A 17,744-nucleotide genomic window follows, 5' to 3' on the forward strand; every position below is an offset into this window, starting at 1 on the left:
AGTCCCATAAAGAGGACATGTACTGGTCAGCCTAAGACACCGGACCCCAAGCCTAGATGGAACGATGGGTCTGTCCTGATCATCAGATATTCTCATGTTTGTGAAAATTCTACAGCACCACATCAGGTCCAAATCAACTTTTCTGTATCCTCCACCAGAACCCTACATGCATGGTCTGCCCTGATCATCAGATATTCTCATGTTTGTGTAAATTATGCAGCACCACATGTGGTCCAAATCAACCTTCCTGCATCATGCATTGTCCACGGGACCCCTACACCCCCCCCCACCCCCACCCCCACCTTTACCTCGGACCACCAGCCGGGCCGCAGCAGAGGTGCTGTCCACCACCGTCTGGGCCGTGCAGGCGTACTTCCCAGCATGCCTCAGCTGGCCGTTCACAATCAGCAGGTCACCAATCGTCTCTTTCTGAAGGTGGGGGGGGGGGGGTTGTAAATATGATGAAGTTGTGTGAGACACTCTTGATACAAGCATATGCTAAATAGTGGTTTCCTCACATTATACTGTTTAACATATGAATCTCCTGTAAGAGATGCTTCCATTTGAAGATAAATTCACTTGCAGTTTAAAGTATAGAAGCAACTACCCTTTAACCCTTTAAGGAAGTAAGATCACAAACATGTGATTAGAATGTTCTTAACGGAACATTCTAATGCTGATGTCACAATCACTGCTGGTAACAGAAATCAGTGGAGTTCTAGAACACTGACTTAGGAAAAAACATTCCAAAATCCTACTCTTCAAAGTTTTTAAATACAAAAACGATGCATTCTGGGAACCTGTGGTTTGCTCTGTGAGGACGACAGTCCTGCGCCCCTGTGCCCAGAACGAGGGTCAGAACTCACGGCCTCCAGGCGACGGTAGTGCCCGCCGGATTTCTCCGGGTCCAGGGGGACCCCGTTCAGGGACCAGGTGAAGGTGAGGTCCATGCTCGGGTCATGTGACGCGTGACACTGCAGCGTGACGTTCTCGCCCTGGTTGATGTCGGCGTTGGAAGGGGCCAGGGTGATCTTGGTCGCATCTGGAGAAGAAGGAAGGGTGGACCATGGGTACACTTTCAGCCAGTCAAAGACAGGGTGTGTGGCCATTGGCAAACACAGAGAACACCCAAACAGATAAAACGTTTATAGTTGCACATTTGAAATGACATTATGAATGAGTAGCTGTATGTGATGGTTGCCAGAGAACAGAGCATGTGACCTGAACACTCCAGTAACACAAACTGGACTAAATTTGGACTAAAAACAAACCTAAGCTAAATTTGCAGTACTGTGTGCTGTGGCGGAGCTGGGCTCACCTCGGACAGAGAGGACCCCCGTGCTGTTGGCCTTGCCCAGGTAGTTCTCCGCGAAGCAGGTGTACTTCCCCTCGTCCGCCCGGCTGATGTTGGTGATCCAGAGGTTTCCTTCCGGAGTGACCGTCACCCTGCGAGGTATCAAAACTCTTAAACTGGCTGTAGGATTAGTGGTTTGCCAACTGAACCTGTTATCTATGTTCCAGATTTCGGAGGGTTCCGAGTTTTACTCAATGCAGTTATCCAGCTAACCCTCCTTCTTTGTGAAACACCGCCCCAGGTTGGAATCGGAAGTGATGCTTGTGGGCGGGGCCAGGTGCGCTGGAGGGGCATGGCCAGTGAGGCTTGTGGGCGGGGCCAGCTGCACTGGAGGGGCGGGGCCAGTGAGGCTTGTGGGCGGGGCCATGTGCGCTGGAGGGGCGGGGCCAGGTGCGCTGGAGGGGTGAGGGCCAGTGAGGTTTGTGGGCGGGGCCAGCTGCACTGGAGGGGCGGGGCCAGTGAGGTTTGTGGGTGGGGCCAGCTGCACTGGAGGGGCGGGGCCAGTGAGGTTTGTGGGCAGGGCCAGCTGCGCTGGAGGGGCGGGGCCAGCTGCGCTGCAGGGGCGGGGCCAGGTGTGCTGGAGGGGTGGGGCTCACCTGCTGCTGTTGGTGAGCAGCTCGGTGCCGCGGCTCCAGAACAGGGTGGGTTTGGGGGCGGCGCGGGGGCTGCACTCGATCACCGCCCGCCCCCCACGGGCCGCCGGGACCAGCCTCCGCACCGGGCTGAGCCGAAAATCTGGAGCCTGGACTGAGACCGGAGTCACACGCACGCCCGGAGAAACCCCCCCCCCCAAAACCCCCGGAGGAGAGGAGAAGAGGGAAGAGAGGGAAGAGAGGGAAGAGAGGACAGTGTGAGTGAGTGAGTGAGGATGGACCCCCCCTTATACACCCCACCCCCCCAGTCCCCTTCACAGACCCCCAAAGAGATTCAAAGAGGCCACAGACCCAAGTTCGAGACCCTCTTTAGTCAGCAGAATCTGTGGTTTACGGCTGGCTGTGTTCAGCAGAGGAAAACGGGTCCAGACGTGGTTGGGTGATTCTAAACAATGAACCCGGCCCCCAGTTCCGGAACCTTCACACATCGCCGTGGTAACTGGGCCTCACCTTGGACCCGCAGCTCAGCGTTGGAGTAGATGGTGCCGTGCTTGTTCTCCGCCACACACTGGTACATCCCAGAATCCTCCAGGGTCAGGTGGCTGATCCGCAGCTGCCCGCCGTTGACCTCGATTCTATCCTGACAACGGACAGACAGATAAAAGAAGGGGAGGAGAGGGGAGGAATGGAGAGAGAGAAAAAGAGAATGACAGGAAGAGAGAGATTAATTTTTACCCATGCTCTGACCTGAGTCGGGGTCATTGTTCTGCATCCGCAGCCACCAGAGCTCCGAGCTGACCTGGGTACCATGATGCTGTTTCCATGGTTACCTGTGCTCTGACCCCAGTCTGGGTCACTGTACTGCATTTGTAGTCACCAGATCTCCGAGCTGACCTGGGTACCGCGATGCTGTTTCCGTGGTTACCCATGCTCTGACCTGAGTCGGGGTCATTGTTCTGCATCCGCAGTCACCAGAGCTCTGAGCTGACCCGGGTACCAGGATGCTGTTTCCGTGGTTACCTGCGTTCTGAGAGGCAGGCCGTTGCGCAGCCAGTGAATGGAGGGCTTGGGCTTCCCGGCAGCTGCGCAGCTCCAGCGCATCTCCGAGCTGATCTCCACCTCCGAGTTGCTCATCACCTCCGTCCACTCGGGCCGAGCTGCGGGCACACGGAGAGAAGCGCATGTGAAGGTGGGGTGGGGGTAGGGGGGGGGGGGGGGGCTCACATGAGTCACGTAGGGGCACGTACGAACCTGAGAGAGTGGATCACGTTCATTCACACCCCTCTCTTCAGCACCTCGTTATCGCTCAAAATGTCAATTACGGGAAAAATATCACACATCCCCGTTCATTTCACAGTAAACAGCGCTTAAAAACAGGACCTGAGGCCAAGTAGATAATCAAACTAAGTTTTTATGCAGTATAAAGAAGATTTCACATCGGCACATATTTGCATTATTACGAAGGTCTATATCTGAGCTCTAAGAAACCCTTATGTAGGTATACTGTACTGTTAGCTTATCAAAGGTTTCCTTTTTTGGTGGTGTAGTAGATAGTACACTTCCACACCATCAGAAGATAAGTCATTTTTACAAGCAGTTATCCAGTGAAAATCATCACATTAACCCTTTTGAAGTGTCTGTGTTTTTGGAATGTTTTTTCTGCATTCTGAGTCAGTGTTCTAGAACTCCATCGCATTCAGATACCAGCAGTGACTGTGACATCGGCATCGGAATGTTCAGTTGAGAACACTCTGACCGCGTATTTGTGACCTCACAGCTCAAAGAGTAAATAAGCGTGAATCCCGGCCCCGTGTCGTTGCGGGAAGCGCTCCGTCTTCAGCACTTCATTAGACGGCTGAAGTGCTGATGAACGTTATCGCGGGCAGCCAAACGGCTGTCAGCTGCTCATTACCGCCATCGGTGAGAGGGTGAGGGTGTGTGGAACAGAGAAGTGCCCTCCGGACTCGGGCCCGGGCCCGGGCCTATCAAAATCGCTTTGGCATCATCGGCCAACTCGGAAAATAAATTGTAGGGTGCAAGCAGAAGAGTGCATGATTACAGATTGGCGAGCTGGAACACCACTTCCATTAAAAAAAATAAATAAATAAATAAAACAACAACAACAAAAAAATCAGTATTCTCAGCATCTGAAGTCTCCTGGGCTCTTGAGTGCAGTCTGCCCTGACTGGTCAAAGAAGGCTCAGGAGTTTCTACACTGTGGTAGATGACAGTTACACTGCAGGGAAAATAACAGGACGTGATGGCCTGGACGGCCTGACCTCTGCATCGAAATTCTGTACGTTCCACATTGCCTGCGCTGTCCCGGTATGGCACAGAGAAAAGCAGAGCAGGTGCAGACACTGTGAGCGTCTCTGAAAAGGGAAAGCGGTGCTATTAATCTGTTAGAGTCTCTGACTGTTAGAGCCGTCGCTTTAAATGATACAGACTGAATGGGAGGGCAGGGACAGGGCTGCATCGTAACTCACTGATTTAGCCAAACGAATCCTAATCCAGGCCTGCCCAGCGGGGAAGATGCTGGCGTGCAGTCAAATCAATCGATCAAAACTTTATTTACCTTTTTTTTTTTTACAAAGGATCTTTTATAAATACGCTTCACAGATTGCCCTGGCCTAAACCCCCAACAGAGCAAGCCAGAGGCAACGCTGGCAGAGGAATACTCTCCCAGGAAGACTTGCAGGAAGAAACCTGGGAAGGAATCGGACTCAATATGGGGGGGGGGGGGGGGGTGGGCGAGGGAGAGGGGACGGGGGGGGTGGGGGTATGGGGGGGGGGGGCCCGTCCTCCTCTGGCCGGCTCAAGGTGGGGGGGAATCACCAGTACAAAATTTAGCCAGCGTTACCAGCGTCATAAAACAGCCATAGTTACAGGCCCGTGTTAGAGTCCCGCATGCAGCCTGCGGTCTCCATTGATATTCACCGCAAGGATTTCCCATCACCCCCTGCTGCTGCAGGTTAATCACGCGGGCCGCAGGTCCGCTCGCGCGCGGAGCTTCGCTGCGGGGGCGGCCAACCGAGGAACCCGAGTTCAGACAGGTCTCCTTTGTTCCGGCAGGCGGGGCGACTTAATTTAAAAAGCGCTCCGAAGAACAGAAAAAAGCTAATTAGACATGTCATATTCCAAAATGAACTCTTAGCCATCTCTTTATTAAACCCAGCAAGAAAGCAAATGACCCAACGCGTCACGTTAATATTCATAGGAGAAAAAAACTTCCAGTATACTTAACCCATAAGGCACTGGGCACTTGTGCAGTAACTACAGCCCGGTATAAATGCCACCATCGTGACAAATGAACACCGTGAGAGGGAAAGGAAAATCATTCTGGCCTTGCGGAGGTTTAAAAAGTCATCTATCCCTTGAGATAGTCAGCAGGCACAGATCTAAGTGTGCTGTGCCTCACATTTTTAATCGCAAATGGATTCAAACTTTTCAGTACACCAGTGTGTACATAACCACCTTCCACATAAAATTCACCTGCTAATTTCATTGCCTATGATTTCAGTTACTTGGCTTTATTATCCCGATGTTGTTCTCATTTAGATCTTCTCACACTTGCTCTATTTTATTGCCATGCTCGATTGATTTCTTTCCATTGCTATGTGGCCTTAACAGATTTTTATTGTTTGGTTTTGTACTTTGATCAATTTTGTAGTAAAGCATGTTAGAGCACTTGGAAAAAAGCAGTATAAACAAAATGTATTATTATTATTATTGTTATTATTATAAATCAATCGGTGCATTAAAGGGGTCCCTAAAAGGGTTGTGTAAACAGGGTCCCCAGAAGGGGTGTGTAAACAGGTCCCCAGAAGGGGTGTGTAAACAGAGTCCCCAGAAGGGGTGTGTAAACGAGGTCCCCAGAAGGGGTGTGTAAACGAGGTCCCCAGAAGGGGTGTTGTAAACAGGGTCCACAGAAGGGGTGTGTAAACAGGTCCCCAGAAGGGGTGTGTAAATGAGGTCCCCAGAAGGGGTGTGTAAACAGGGTCCCCAGAAGGGGTGTGTAAACAGAGACCCCAGAAGGGGTGTGTAAACAGAGTCCCCAGAAGGGGTGTGTAAACAGAGTCCCCAGAAGGGGTGTGTAAACGGGGTCCCCAGAAGGGGTGTGTAAACGGGGTCCACAGAAGGGGTGTGTGAACAGAGTCCCCAGAAGGGGTGTGTAAACGAGGTCCCCAGAAGGGGTGTGTAAACAGGGTCCCCAGAAGGGGTGTGTAAACAGAGACCCCAGAAGGGGTGTGTAAACAGAGTCCCCAGAAGGGGTGTGTAAACAGAGTCCCCAGAAGGGGTGTGTAAACGGGGTCCCCAGAAGGGGTGTGTAAACAGGGTCCACAGAAGGGGTGTGTGAACAGAGTCCCCAGAAGGGGTGTGTAAACGGGGTCCCCAGAAGGGGTGTGTAAACAGGGTCCACAGAAGGGGTGTGTAAACAGAGTCCCCAGAAGGGGTGTGTAAACAGGGTCCCCAGAAGGGGTGTGTAAACAGGGTCCACAGAAGGGGTGTGTGAACAGAGTCCCCAGAAGGGGTGTGTAAACAGAGTCCCCAGAAGGGGTGTGTAAATGGGTCCCCAGAAGGGGTGTGTAAACAGGGTCCACAGAAGGGGTGTGTAAACAGAGTCCCCAGAAGGGTTGTGTAAACAGAGTCCCCAGAAGGGGTGTGTAAACGGGGTCCCCAGAAGGGGTGTGTAAACAGGGTCCCCAGGAGGGGTGTGTAAATCGGTCCCCTGAAGGGGTGTGTAAACAGGGTCCACAGAAGGGGTGTGTAAACAGAGTCCCCAGAAGGGGTGTGTAAACAGGGTCCCCAGAAGGGGTGTGTAAACAGGGTCCACAGAAGGGGTGTGTGAACAGAGTCCCCAGAAGGGGTGTGTAAACAGAGTCCCCAGAAGGGGTGTGTAAATGGGTCCCCAGAAGGGGTGTGTAAACAGGGTCCACAGAAGGGGTGTGTAAACAGAGTCCCCAGAAGGGTTGTGTAAACAGAGTCCCCAGAAGGGGTGTGTAAACGGGGTCCCCAGAAGGGGTGTGTAAACAGGGTCCCCAGGAGGGGTGTGTAAATCGGTCCCCTGAAGGGGTGTGTAAACAGGGTCCCCAGAAGGGGTGTGTAAACAGGGTCCACAGAAGGGGTGTGTAAACAGAGTCCCCAGAAGGGGTGTGTAAACAGGGTCCACAGAAGGGGTGTGTAAACAGAGTCCCCAGAAGGGGTGTGTAAACAGAGTCCCCAGAAGGGGTGTGTAAACGGGGTCCCCAGAAGGGGTGTGTAAACAGGGTCCACAGAAGGGGTGTGTGAACAGAGTCCCCAGAAGGGGTGTGTAAACGGGGTCCCCAGAAGGGGTGTGTGAACAGAGTCCCCAGAAGGGGTGTGTAAACAGGGTCCCCAGAAGGGGTGTGTGAACAGAGTCCCCAGGAGGGGTGTGTAAACAGGGTCCCCAGGAGGGGTGTGTAAACAGGGTCCCCAGAAGGGGTGTGTAAACAGGGTCCACAGAAGGGGTGTGTAAACGGAGTCCCCAGAAGGGGTGTGTAAATGGGTCCTCTGAAGGGGTGTGTAAACAGAGTCCCCAGAAGGGGTGTGTAAACAGAGTCCCCATAACGGGTGTGTAAATGGAGTCCCCAGAAGGGGTGTGTAAACGGGGTCCCCAGAAGGGGTGTGTAAACAGGTCCCCAGGAGGGGTGTGTAAACAGGGTCCCAGGAGGGGTGCTAGCCGTTACCTTGCACAATGATTCGGCCCTGGTAGCTGTCCTGGCCTTCCGCGTTTTTGGCCTCGCACTCGTACGTCCCCTCGTCCTCGAAGCCGAGGTTGGGGATGGTCAGCGTGGGGGTGTCCGCGCTCGGGACGACCTTGGGGGGCAGGGAGCCGTCCACTTTTCTCCAGCGTAGGGCTGGGACCGGGCTGGTGAAAAAAGGGTGGGGTGGGGTGGGGGCAAGAGGGGGGCGTGATTAATGTAGTATAGTTCCGATATGTGAGTTACTACATGAGCATGTGCCAGAGGTGTGTGTTTGTGAGTGTGTGTATGTGTGTGTGTGTGTGTGTGGACTCAAAATAATTCCTATTACCAAAGAGGGGTCTGACTGATAATGTTTAGGAACTGTGTTACAGAACATGACATCACCCTTATCGCTTGGGTGCGATCCCAGGTGCATATTTGTACTTATGGTACATACATAAAATTGTAAGGTACCTTGGTACACAAACATGTACCCCTAGCCAGCAAAAACATAATTCATCTGTACCTCTTTTTTTTTTCTTTGTAAAAGGTTCTTATTAGTTCCCACAGAGAACATTGAGGTACTCAATTGGGGTACATTCCTGAAATGTGTTCCTGAAAGAGTATAGATGTCCCTCCACAGCACCCTTACTGCTGAGAGTGCACAAATGGCGCTGGGGCTGTGGTTACATGTCGGAGGTCAGTCGAGGTTGCTGGCTGTGGGCCAGAGTCGGGCTGTTTCTCAAAGCGCAGCCGTGGAGTTGCGCTCTCTCTGATCTCTGGCAAACCCTCGTGCGGTGCGGCGGGGCCATCTGTGGCAGCTCGGGGGCGGACTACTGAGCACCCACAACGGCTCGCTTTTTTTTCTCGTTTTTTGTTTTCCCTCCCAAAAATAGTTTTTTTTTTTTTTCTTCTTCTTTCGCACGTTCTTTCACAGAGCCGAAGGAGACCGAGGGGCCGAGAATAGAAGCCGCGATTAACGGGTCCTCCCTGAATAACCCGCACGCTCGTTTACAGAAACCGTTAGCGCTGCCAAACGAACAGCCGTGGTTCCCCGATGAAGAAAGCGTGCGAACAACCTGAACCTGCAGTCTCTCAGCCTAATCCTCCCCCGTCTCTCTCTCTATTCCTCCCTCTCTCTCTCTTTTCCTCCCTCTCTCTCTATATATATACACACACATATACAAGGCATTAATATCGATATTGCGTTATGAATGTTTTATGTGCTTTGTGCTATGCGCTATGTGCTATGTGTTTATGTGCTGTGTGCTATGTGCTATGCGCTGTGTCATGTGATATGTGCTGTGTGCTATGAGCTATGTGCTATGCGCTATACGCTATGTGCTATGTGCTATGTGCTGTGTACTATATGCTGTGTGCTGTGTGTTATGTGCTATGTGTTGTGTGCTATACGCTATGTGCTATTAGCTATGTGCTGTGTGCTATAGGCTATACGCTATGTGTTTATGTGCTATGTGCTATGTGCTGTGTTTATGTGCTGTGTGCTACGTGCTATGCGCTGTGTCATGTGATATGTGCTGTGTGCTATGCGCTATGTGCTATGCGCTATGTGCTATGTGCTGTGTACTATATGCTGTGTGCTATGTGTTATGTGCTATGTGCTATGTGCTATGTGCTATGCACTATACGCTATGTGCTATGCGCTATACGCTATGTGCTATGTGCTGTGTACTATATGCTGTGTGCTGTGTGTTATGTGCTATGTGTTGTGTGCTATGTGCTATGAACTATGTGCTATGTGCTATGCGATGTGTGCTATGTGCTATGTGCTGTGTGCTACAGTACGTGCTATATGCTGTGTGCTGTGTGTTATGTGCTATGTGTTGTGTGCTATGAGCTATGTGCTGTGTGCTATGCGCTATGTGCTGTGTGTTATGTGCTATGTGCTGTGTGCTATGCGCTATGTGCTGTGTGTTATGTGCTATGTGCTGTGTGCTATGCGCTGTGTGCTGTGTGTTATGTGCTATGTGCTGTGTGCTATGCGCTATGTGCTGTGTGTTATGTGCTATGTGTTGTGTGCTATGAGCTATGTGCTATGTGATGTATGCTATGTGCTGTGGTATAACTCACTTGCCGTAGGCGAAGCACTCCAGGCGCGCGGTCTCCCCTGTCAGGGTGTAGGTCTCTGGGGGGAACCGCACTTTGATTTTGGGAGCCGACTTCCTGGGGTTCGCTGAGCAGAAAGGGGGAACGGGAAAACGGAGAGAGAGAAAGAGAAAGTGAACACGGCTTCCGCACAAAGCGGTATCACACAGGCGAGTACGCTCAACCTTTTCTTTCACGTTTTAATTCCACGTTTGTATATTCTTCCCGATGACAACTGTACATACATTTCATCTCTGCAACAACCTCCATCATTAGCAGCTAAGCATTGCAGTTACTATTGTTCACTCAAGACCAGAGCTAGTCTGCCAGTTGAAACCCTCCTGACGTTAACAGACTTGGGTGTGTAAGACTGCCACTTTCATACAACCGTTGAAACATGCTGCAATGTGCTGTAATGTTGCAATATGCTGAAATGTTTGAATCTTTCAGCCACACCTTAATTAAAAATCTTTATGAATTTAATAACTTGTTATCGGAGAAAACAAAGAAAAACGTGAGCAGACAATGTTATGCATTGAGGGGGAGGAGCATCGCTGACCGTCGGGCAGAACTGTGAGCTGATTGGCTCTGCTGAAGACGCTCTTGGTGTGGACGTCCATGTGATTGGTCGTGAAGCAGTAGTAGTCGCCCGTGTCCTTCAGCTCCGCCTTGGCCAGGTGCAGGTTCCCCGTCACCTGGGAGATGAACCAGCGGCCCCCGTCCGGCTTCACGAACACGGGGAACTCGTTGAAGAACCATCGGTAGGACAGGACTGCAAGAGAGGAGAGTGGAACTTTAGAACTTGAGAACGCAAGAACACGAGAACACAAGAACACATGGAAAAATAGGCGTGTGATGAGGAGACCAGTCTGTCTAGCCCATTTAGATTTATTATTTTCACCTGCAGCATCATGGACGGGTCAAGTTAGTCATTTTTGTCACTGGCTCATCTTCAACAGAGTCCCAGACCTTGTTAACCCCTCTCCGAATCTTCCCCTAAATCTACCCAGCCTCCCAAACTGCCTCTTGGGCTGGTCCCAAACCTGACCTGACGGTACATTCTAGAGCTCTCTGGGTAAAATGCTCTCAGCCTGATTCTGGGTTGATTATATGTAGATATAATTCTAATTTAATATTTTCTCTCTCTGACGTTCTCTTCGTCCCCATTGGTCTGTTTTTCTATATCTTGTGATGTGCATGCTGCTATGAGAGCATTCAAAGTCTCTGTGTTCACCAGCTAAATAATATCTAACTTAAACAAAAAAAATAATTCAACAAACTAAAACCATAAACGCTACACCTCGTTACGCCCAGCAGGAAGTAGGGTTACCTGGGTAATGAGCTGGCGGCTGGCAGCTTAGGGTACTTCCTGCCCCCTCAGACACAGCCTGTGGGATCCTGGGATCCGAAGGGAAGGGGTGGACATCTGAGGGGGGGGGGGGGGGGGTGGGGGGGGGGGGGGGGGACACACCTATGTTGTTACCGTAGAAACTAAAATATTATGCATTGACAGATATGATTGTATATGACCAATATATAAGTTATGGTAGACAAGGAGAGAGGGAGGATTGTGAGAGAGGGAGGGAGAGCAATAGAAAGAGAGAGAGATAGAGAAGAGAGGGAAGGAGAGATTGAGAAGCAGTGAGGGAGAGAGAGAGAAAGAGAGAGTGAGAGAAGGAGAAAGAGCAGGAGAGGGAGAGAGATGTATAGAGAGAAGGAGAGAAGGGGGGAGAGAGGGAGAGAAGAGAGAGAGGGAGGTGGAGATAAATGGTAAGAGAGAATGAGAGAGGCAGAGAAAAGGAGAGAGGGAGAGATTGAGAGAGAATGAAAAAGAGAGAAGGAAAGAGGGGGAGTGAGGGAGAGAGAAGGAGTGAGAGAGCGAGAGAGGGAGGGAGAGAGAGAGGAGTGAGAGAGCGAGATAGCGAGAGAGAGAGAGAGAGAGAGGAAGAGAGAGATGGAGAAAGAGAATGAGGGAGTGACAGAGAAGGAGAGAGAAGGAGAGAGAGAGACTCACAGCCGAATCGGAGGTTGGCGGGCTGGCTCAGGACGGTCCCGCAGCGGTTTGAGGCGAGGCACTGGTAGGACCCCGCGTCCCGGCCCCGCTGGGGGCCACCAATCAGCAGGTTTCCCGCCACCAGGGTGTAGCGCGAGTCCCCGCCCAGCGGCACGTCCGTCCCGTTCACCTTCCACCTGGCGCACGGGTAACCAAGCAACGGCCGTGTGATTGACACCTCCACTTAAAACCGTAAAGCTCACAGCTATGTTACAGTTTTCCATTGCATAGGCTGCAGATTAAAGCCAAGCTCACATTAAGCACTCGTTAAATAAAAACAGCGTTCCCAGGACCAGAATTAGGATTTGCTCCATAACGAAACCTAAACTGCTCCTCTGAGCTCGTGCACTTCCTTTATAGTAATAAGAACAAAAGCAAATAAAAAAAGACAGGGGAGAGATGTAACTTAGTTTCAGTGCGTATGAGAGCGGTGCCTTTTTTCCTCCCTGTCTGGGGAGAAGAGGGATGCTCTGTCAGTCAAACTGTGCTCACGCTGAGCGTGGGAAAACAGTCACTGTAAATCCTCAGTTAGCGGCCTGAGTGTTTAATTACTCACAACTCAAGTAGGCCCCGCTGTTTGCTGAAGAACAGCTGCTGTTGGAGATAGGATGTCAATTGACTTGCATATACATATGGTGGCTGTGAGGGGCAATGTTTGCTATTGGGAAAACTGACCTGCCCTGGGAAACTGCCTGCACACTCTGAACACTACCTGAACACTGTGAACACTCTCTGCACCGTGTGAACACTGCCTGCACGCCATGAACACGCCCACCTCACTCTGGGAACTCTCTGGATCCAGCGAGACACTCTCTGCATGCAGTGAACGCCTGCTCGAACTGTCTGTGTCCTGCGAACACTGTCCAGGCCCTATGAACACGCCCTGCTCGAACTGTCTGTGTCCTGTGAACACTGTCAGGGCCCTGTGAACACTCCCTGCTCAAACTGCCTGAGCCCTGTGAACACTCCCTGCTTGAACTATCTGTCCTGTGAATACCATCTGGGCCTTGTGAACACTCCCTACTTGCTCTGGGAACTGTCTGTGAACATGTATGTTTTTAAGCTGCCATGATGACTAGATCCTGTGCTCTAATAGATGTGAAACTGTATCAATGCAGTCACACGTAAACATGAATGCGTGTGGTTCCGTGGCTGACCTGTAGGTGGCAGCAGGGCTGGCTCGGGCCTGGCAGGTGAAGATGACGGGCTCCTCGGTCAGGCCCTCGGGGAAGAGGACGTTGGACGGCTGGCCCTCGAACACGGGGCCGCTGTCATGGCCAGAGACACACACATCCCCGCCTGCAGCGGAGAGCAGACGCCACACACACAGGACCTGACTGTCAATACACACACTGCTTACCAGAGGACCTGATTTCACCACACAAAAACCCACCACCTTGAGAAGGATTAGCAATGAATGTGAGATCATGCTAACAGCATAAGGAGGCAGTTACAGGCCAGAGCTAAGGTAATACTGTGTGTGTGTGTGTGTGCGCATGTGTGTCAATGTGTATGTGTGTAGGTACCTGTGGGTGCACATATCTGTTTGTATGTGCACACATACATATCTGGGTAGGTGTGCGTGTTTGTATGTGTGTGCGTGTGTGTGTGTGCGTGTGAGGTGTGTGTGCCATGCGCATGTGTGTGAGGTGTGTCCTGAATCTCGAGCAGTGAGAGAGGCCTGCCCGGGAGGCAGACAGAACACAGCAGGTTCCTCTGTCTCCACTGAGTCTGAGATGCACTGAAACGGCTTCATTTACATGCCGTGGAGACATCAAACAACAACAAAAACAACAACAACAACATCATCGCATCATTCCCACCGGCTGCTAACGCCTCCTGCGGGCTAAAGCGCCGGTCAGCCTCGACCGCAACGCACTGAGCGGAATGAGACACAGACAGGACCAGCCTGACCGAGCTGCCCTCACAAACAAAACTGAACAAACCCATTAAAGGCTAATATTGCAAAACATGTGATTAGAATGTTCTTAACATTCTAATGCTGATGTCACAGTCACTACTGGTGACTGAAAGAAGTGGAGTTCTAGAACACTGACTTAGAATTTTGAAAAAGACATTCCAAAAAATCTAATTCTTCAAAGGGACATTACAAAAATCCCTGGCCCTGGTGTGGCCAACACCTCTGGCTCCAACCCCAAAATATCTGATGTTCCAGGTCATGGTCATCACAGGTGCGTCCAGGACTGGCTGACATCCCAAGACCCCAATCAGACACAGACGAGGAGAAGAGGAGGAGGGGGATGGGGAGGGGAAGGCTGGATGAGTGACAGATAATGGGGCATGGGGGTTGGGTTGGGGTAGGGGGGGTATGTGCATGAGTACAAAGACATAGTGCTTATAAAGAACCAGTCAGACACATGTCTGTGTCTGATTAGGGTTTGGGAGGTCCACCTGGCCTCCCTACCTGCACCCAGCAGCAGGTGTGGTGTGGGGAGAAGGGTGGTGATAATTATTCTTGTCGTGGGCGTGAAGCATATTGTACATAACGAGCCCTGTGCCTTAATAATTTCATAATTTTTTACTACATTACATTCTACTGCTACTTTATCCCGGGCTGGCCAGTGGAGGATGGGCTCCCCCTCCATAGCCGGGCTCCTTTCGAGATCCTTTCTCATTGGGGAGTTTTCTCTTGCTGCCGTTTGGGGGTTTTCTCCCCACTGTTTGCTCTTTTGTAGCCTTGCTGCTGTAACTATGTATTATTAATAACTGTGTATTATTCTTCTATTTCGGGGGCCCCAGGATTCGTGGCTGCACCCCTGACTGCGCCCAACGTGCTGGGAAAGGTGACGGACTGAAAGGACGGAGGGGAGCGAACCTACCTGCAGCGTAGCTGAGGGCCAGAGAGCTGAAACACAGCAGCCAGACCAGGTGCCCCATGTCCAGGTGTCCCGTTCCCAGGTACCCCATGCCCCAGGTACCGACCCTCTGGGGACCTCGTCCCGTTCTGTCCTCAAAGCCTCCCGAAAAAAAGAGAGAACCTGCCCCGGGATGAGAAGAACAACAAACGCCAATCCTTAATTTACTGCTCGTCTGTTCCCGCTTCCAAAAAATGGATGTTTTTACAGACACCCCCTCTCCCCCCACCATGATCCCCCCTACTTTGACTCACAGTTAAGTGTGAGTGTTAGTTTTTAAGCTTCTCAGCCAAACACCAAGATGAAGTTGCCAGATCGTGCTTGTGGAGGATAAAAACTCGCACTTGCATTTGTTTTGAATTCAAAGCGATGGGAAAATCTTGATCTTGATCCCAAACACGTGATTAGTGATGCAAAGGAGAATTACAGGAGGAATGTTTTTTTCATAAAGGTAATTCTGCTGTGTTGTGCTGTGTGAAGTGCCTTCATTTATTTATTCATTCATTTTTCTTCAGGTTTTTCCAAAACAAATATACAGGAGGAGTGGAGCTACACAGAGTTTTCAGGCTCAAATGTCCAGGCAAGCATTGTCCAAATAACAGCAATGTTTCAGCAAGAACACAGATGTTTCAGTATTAGCACCCCCCCCCCCCCCCCAAAAAAAATACTCAGAGGATTTCTGTCAGATCTTGACAAATGAGATGCTGTGAATTCTGAATGAACACAAATGAATACATATCCATTTATGATGTAAATAATCATATGAATAAATGCAGCAATATACAATTGAGCCAGTGCATTATGAAATACAATAATTCAATTATTCAGTAGTACTCAACTAACCATCATAAACACATGAAACAAAGATAAAATCTGGAAGAGGAAAAAAAACTTTTTCCCCTTTAATTTAATTAAGGATGCATTTTATAAATGCTGTACATATGCCACTAGACTAGGCTTAAATTTAAGAAAAAAAAAAATTAAAGACCATTTATTTATCTCCTAAATGAATTGTAACTGATGTTCTCACTAAAGAATTTAATTAATTTTAGGCTTTAAAATTGGACATAAAAAACACCAAGGACATGAATACTGGTCATGGCCCTTGCAGCGAAATATAAATGATGGTGCCCCCTGGTGGTCGATTGTTTGCCTCCATTCTGACCTGGTTCCCCAGGTGTCAGCGCTAATTGGACACGCCTAGATTAATTACACCTGGGCTGCAGCCTTTATAGAGGCTGCCCTGCAGCTCGTGTGCTGTTTGAATCTCACTCTCCAGACATGCTGTCAGTTTTACTTCCATCAGGGTTTGCTGCTTCTGCCAGAGAAGAATGCTTATTTTAAAAATCATTTATTTATAGCTTTTGTTGGTTTTTTTTTGCGTGTTTTCTGTTGTTTTGCGGGCGTGCAAACTGGCCGTTCTCGCCTACCATTTGTGGAGAGGGGTATGGGAGCTGAACACGCAGCAACCCTGAACCACATTTGGGAAAGCAAAGCCAGTCTGCCCCCCCCCCCCTTTTATTTTTATTTTTTATTTTTTTGGTGGGTAAATGACTTCTCTCTTGAAGGTCAGGCCATAACATGGCACCTGAGTCTGTGAGCTGGTTTTGTTAAATGTTGGTCATGCGACCAGGCTTTTTACGGCCAAAGTTGGCCTGAAATCTGCTGTTTCTCCTCACGTCTGATATGCGTGCAGCGTAGGCCCAACGCCCGCTGCACCAGCTGGACATCGGCAGGTACTAATGACTGCAGACGTTCGTATGCAAAGTCTGTTCCATGAAAACGTGAACTGCTGATTTGCTAAGCGTGGAACAAGCTTGGTTTCTTATGCAAAGGCTGAGTCTAAGCTGAGAGCATTTTTCCAATCACACTCATTGATTTTCTTGCTCAAAACAGATATGTAATAGTCCAAAAGCAATAATTACAAGTGCAAACCAAAAGCAGAAAACATGGACGCTTAATTCATAGAAAAACAAAGGCTTATGAATATCGTCACCAGCGCTCCAAATTTCAACTGTCATGCGGCCTTTTCGAATCGCGAGTGAGACAGCCAGCCAGCCACTGTGACCTTTTCTGCTATTGAGATGCAAACGACCTCCTTAAATAAACAATCCATCGTCTCCAGCTTACCTCTCCAGTCCATGCACTGCACACGGGGGGAAGATAAAATGTCAGTCTTTGTATAAAGCAAACGCATTGTGTTTGATACACGCCAAGTTGAAGTGCCTTATTTATTTCTTCATTTCATGGATAACAATGCTTTGCACAGTAGAACACTTTGAATAAGAGTCCTGCTAAATGCCAGTGAAGTAAATAGGCGGTCCCATTTAACTGGAATAACCACAACCCCTTCTGGACATCCAAGTGTTTAACAACAAATGCACTGCAGTCTGAACAACACTATTTCAGCTGCAGGGCTTCAGCGCACTGAAATCACGCCATTAAGAAGGTTAAGATCGTCGTTCTCCGATTTCGCCCCCCCTCCACACACCCTCGTCCTGAGTTCTGTGAAACGAGGACATTCCGGGTGAAGCGATGAGAAACGATCGGGCCTTTAACCAACTTACGACATTTTTAAACTGCTTAAAGAGAAAAATGAGCCCATTGCACTCCCTCTCTGAAGCGTTCAGTTCAGGCTAAAGTGCTTCAGCGCCGTGCAGGTTGACTGATTCAGTCCGGGGCCTAACTGCAGTTTAAACGGAAACCGAGAATGTGAACTAAAACGAAGATGGGTAACGATGGAAGATGGCGGAGTTGGGTCTTATTTTTCCGTCGGGAATTGTATGAATCTTCTGTGAGTCCCGTAACCAACTGACACCATTAACGGGACGTTAAACAGGAAGCTTCAAAATACAGATGAGCTTACAAGTGTTTTCATAAATTTTAGATGAAACTGGATGTCACCACAACAGTATAGACGTCTGTTTCTGTTACTGTCTCCTGGTGAATTTTAGCTCTTGAGGGAGGCTTTTTCCATATCCATTACTATTTCTTTCTTTTCGTTTGTATGGTCATTTTAACAGTTTCTGTGATGTCATCAGTCATGTGACACCATCT

The 17,744-nt window shown here is 49.8% G+C and overlaps 1 protein-coding gene across 2 annotated transcripts in view; it reads right to left on the reverse strand.

Moving 5' to 3' along the window:
* LOC118207733 (contactin-2-like) overlaps nt 1–17,744 on the reverse strand; it is a 37,932-nt gene that overhangs the window by 11,930 nt on the left and 8,258 nt on the right. Inside the window, exons 2-14 of one of the 2 annotated variants that reach the window (XM_035381683.1) lie at nt 14,652–14,810; nt 12,969–13,110; nt 11,773–11,948; nt 11,089–11,184; nt 10,318–10,530; nt 9,744–9,846; nt 7,656–7,837; nt 2,968–3,104; nt 2,458–2,587; nt 1,951–2,101; nt 1,319–1,446; nt 801–1,042; nt 309–429 (exon numbers count right to left, since the gene is read on the reverse strand). In XM_035381683.1, coding sequence (XP_035237574.1) covers nt 309–429; nt 801–1,042; nt 1,319–1,446; nt 1,951–2,101; nt 2,458–2,587; nt 2,968–3,104; nt 7,656–7,837; nt 9,744–9,846; nt 10,318–10,530; nt 11,089–11,184; nt 11,773–11,948; nt 12,969–13,110; nt 14,652–14,739 — 1,909 coding nt within the window. In that variant the 5' untranslated portion in view covers nt 14,740–14,810. The remainder of the gene's footprint in view (nt 1–308; nt 430–800; nt 1,043–1,318; nt 1,447–1,950; nt 2,102–2,457; nt 2,588–2,967; nt 3,105–7,655; nt 7,838–9,743; nt 9,847–10,317; nt 10,531–11,088; nt 11,185–11,772; nt 11,949–12,968; nt 13,111–14,651; nt 14,811–17,744) is intronic. The other variant, XM_035381684.1, reaches the window with a different exon arrangement.

Source organism: Anguilla anguilla, chromosome 11 (assembly GCF_013347855.1).
Source record: "Anguilla anguilla isolate fAngAng1 chromosome 11, fAngAng1.pri, whole genome shotgun sequence".
In the NCBI taxonomy this organism is placed as follows: domain Eukaryota; kingdom Metazoa; phylum Chordata; class Actinopteri; order Anguilliformes; family Anguillidae; genus Anguilla; species Anguilla anguilla.